Source organism: Otolemur garnettii, unplaced genomic scaffold, assembly GCF_000181295.1.
Source record: "Otolemur garnettii isolate 467f Iridium unplaced genomic scaffold, OtoGar3 scaffold00020, whole genome shotgun sequence".
NCBI lineage: Eukaryota > Metazoa > Chordata > Mammalia > Primates > Galagidae > Otolemur > Otolemur garnettii.
Genome location: NW_003852415.1, coordinates 1,405,002 through 1,408,897, shown reverse-complemented (window position 1 = coordinate 1,408,897; position 3,896 = coordinate 1,405,002). Strand labels below are relative to the sequence as shown.

General features: G+C 36.6%; 1 protein-coding gene across 2 annotated transcripts in view; it reads right to left on the bottom strand.

The window, feature by feature from the left end:
- YLPM1 (YLP motif containing 1) overlaps positions 1–3,896 on the bottom strand; it is a 78,593-nt gene that overhangs the window by 20,099 nt on the left and 54,598 nt on the right. For both annotated transcript variants that reach the window (XM_003786914.2, XM_023511529.1), the window contains exon 11: positions 3,050–3,204. In XM_003786914.2, coding sequence (XP_003786962.1) covers positions 3,050–3,204 — 155 coding nt within the window. The remainder of the gene's footprint in view (positions 1–3,049; positions 3,205–3,896) is intronic.

Below are 3,896 nucleotides of genomic sequence, written 5' to 3'. Positions count from 1 at the left end.
TACTTGGGAGGCTGAGGCAAGAGAATTGCGTAAGCCCAAGAGTCTGAGGTTGCAGTGAGCTATGACACCACAGCATTCACCCAGGGCTACAGCTTGAGACTCAAAAACAAAAAAGGTGGATAAAAGACTGAACTAAAACATGAAATTATTAAAAAAAAAAAAAAAAACCTGGAAGAAAATGTGGGGAAAACTCTTAAGGATGTTGGCCTGGGGAAAGATTTTATGAAGAAGACTTCTGTGGCAACCACCACAACAAAAATAAGCTGAAAAGCTTCTGCACAGCTAAAGACACAATTAAAACAAAAAGACAATCTTCAGAATGGGAAAAAGATATTGTGATAACTAGAATCTCCAGAGAACTCACATTAATCAACAAAAAAGAGCAAACAATCCCATCTATCACTGGGCAAGAGACACAAAGAGAACCTTCTCTGAATAAGACAGACAAATGGCTAACAAATATATGAAAAAAAAAATAGAAAAATTAGCCAGGCATTGTGGAAGGTATCTGTAGTTCCAGCTACTTGGGGAGGCTGAGGCAGATGGATTTCTTGATCCCAGGAATTTGAGGTTGCTGTGAGCTAGGCTGATGCCACAGCATGCTTACCTAGGTAACAGAATGAGATTGTATCTCAAAAAGGAATAGAAATTAAAAACAAGAAAAATTAAAAAACTACCTACAAAGAAGAATCCAGGTCTAGAAGGCTTTATCACTGAATGCTACCAAACATTTAAAGAATTAATACCAACTCTTGGCTGGTGTGGTGGCTCAACGCCTGTAATCCTAGCACTCTGGGAGGCCAAGGTGGATGGATTTGCCTGAGCTCACAGGTTTAAGACCAGCCTCAGCTAGAGTGAGATCCCGGCTCTAAAACTAGTTGGGCATTGTGGTGGGCACCTGCAGTCCTAGCTACTTGAGAATCTGAGGCAAGAGAATTGCTTGAGCCTAAGAGGATGAGGTTGATGTGAGCTATGATGCCACAGCACTCTATCAAGGGCGACAAAGTAAGACTCAGTCTCAAAAAGTAAAAAAACCCAAAAAACCCCCAAAAGAACCCCAAACCCCCCAAAACTCTTCACAAATTCTTCCAAAGAAAGAATAGGAAGAAATAATTTCTAACTTATTATATAAGGCCAGCATTACCCTGCACTAAAACCAAAGATGACAGCACAAGAAACTACAATGTCTCTTATTACTATTAATGGAAAAATCCTCGACAAAATACTAACACATAGAAATCAGCAAATAAAATTATATACCTTTACCAAGAGAGATTTACCTCAGGAATGTAACTGAACATATGAAAATCAATTAAGCTAACTAGTCATCTCAACAGATTAAAAAATAAAATTCAATGATCACAACACTTAATACAGAAAAAGCATTAAACCAATCCAATTATCTTTTCATGATAAAAAACCATTCAACAAACTAGGAATAGAACTTCCTCAACCTGACAAAGTATCTACAAAAAATCCAAACCTAGCATCAAGAGGTTTGGATCAGGAAAAAAATAAAGATGTCCACTCTCCGGTGAGGGGCACAGCTACAACAGGGACCTTAGCTAACAAATGCAAACGCTATAACCTAATTGTTTGTACCCTCATATTAATCTGAAATAAAAAAAAAAATATCCACTCTTGCCACATCTATTCAACACTGTTACCAGAGGGTCTAGCCAGGGCAATTAGGAAAGAAAAAGAAATAAAAGGCATCCAGCTTAGAAAGAAAGAAGTAAAACTGCATCTGCAGATGACATGATCTTATGTATTTGTGGTCCCCAACACCTGGGCCATGGACCAGTACTAGTCTGTGGCCTTTGAGGAACTGGGTCACACAGTAGGAAGTAAGTTTGGGCAAGTGAGCAAAGCTTCATGTGTTATTTACAGTCACTCCCCATAGACCACATCACCATCTGAGCTCCTGTCAAATCATCAACAGGATTAATAGGAATATGAACTGTACTGTAAACTACACATATGAGGGATCTAGGTTGCATGCTCCTTATGAGAATCTAATGCCTGATGATCTCAGGTTGAAAAGTAATTCATTTGAATCCTCCCCACACTATCTCTCCCACCTTCCATCCATGAAACCAGCCCCTGGTGCCGAAAAGGTTGGGAGCTGCTATTATATATAGAAAATTCTAAAATCTGCTAAAAATCTATTGGAACTAATAAACAAATACAATGATGTTGTAGGATACAAGATAAATACAAAAAAAATTAATAGCATTTCTTTATACTTGGAATTAACAATTAAAAAATGAAATTAAGCCAACTACATCAATAATAGCATTATGTGAATGAATTAAACAATCCAATTAAGAGGCAGAGATGGTCAGACTACAATGAAAAACATGACCCCAAAAAAAGAAAAAAAAAAAAAAGAAAAACATGACCCAGCTATATATTACCTGTAGGAGACACAGTTTACATTCAAAGACACAAAGAGATTAAAAGTAAAGAGATGGTAAAATATGTATCATGCAAATAGCAACCACTGGAAAATTGGAATAACTATACATTAATAGTAGGCAAAAAGGCATTAAAACAATGACCTATTAATTCTACAAATAATGAAATCAAAATATCTTGCTAAAATCTCCAGTAATAGTTTATTCAAATGGAGTCTAATTATCCTACAATGTAAGACAAATTTAAAGAATTTATACATTTAAAAGAATTTATACATTTTCACTAGGAAATTAAGTCTAAGCTAATTAAATCCTCTAATTCTTCTTTTTGTTCTACTTACTATAAAACAAAACCCATTTTTTCTCTTCAAAATGCAATTAAATTGAACTCTCATGAATTATCTTTTAAAGTTTTCAAAGTAACTTTTGCCAATTTTGTCCAACTTCTTAAGATTCTATAATGCAGGTGGTTTATAATATTTATATGGTTATTCAGAGATGGTTAAATGCCTTGCATTTGATGTTATTACAGATTTCTTACAGAAGAACAGAGAGATTCTGTTTAGGATATTAAAAAGATGTCCCCTCATCTTCTGATTTGCAAGAAAACTAGTCAATTTCATAGGACTCACTCTCTCAGGTCTGCTCTCCCGGCCTGGTGGTTTCAAAATATCATCTACATTTTTCGACTCAGGCTTCTTCTCAACCCGTGGGGCTGGAGGTGGCTGGTGGCTTAGAGAAGGAGCTGGCAGGGGCATTCGTTCCTCTGGGTAAGTTCTTCGTTCTCCTAGGATTCCAGCAGTTGAACATTTTTATTTTGAAAGTTTTATATTTATATATTTTATATTTTGAAACTTAATTCTCCCCATGTACCACAAGGTGATACAATTCCAACCAAGTCTAATGATTTGAGAGCCATTTTTAATCCTAATTAGAGAAAATTTAAAGTAAATCTAATAAAATCAAGAAAATGAAAACACTTATGTTTTCAGGCAAACAGAATGTTCACCCTTATTTGCCCTGAATGTAGGAAAGAAGTTAAGCAATAGGACATAGAAGAAGAATAACTTTGCTGGGTAGTATCAAGTTCTGCTAACTTCTGCTTTATTTTTTTTTGCTGTTGTTCATTTGTTTTTGAGATAATCTCACTATGTCACCCTTGGTAGAGTGCCATGGTGTTGTAGCTCACAGCAACTTCAAACTCTTAGGCTTAAGCCATTCTCTTGCCTCACCCTCCCAAGTAGCTGGGACTATGGTTGCCTGCCACAATTCCCAGCTATTTTTTTGTTGTAGTTGTCATTGTTGTTTAGCAGGCCCTGGCTGGTTTTGAACCCACCAGCCTTGGTGTATGTGGCTGGTGCCCTAACTGCTCAGTTATGGGCGCCACGCCTGCTTTATAGTTTTAAGAACAAGAGTCACCAGCTTCAGAAAGTGTATTTTTTTTTTTTTTGAGACAGAGCCTCAAGCTGTTTCCCTTGG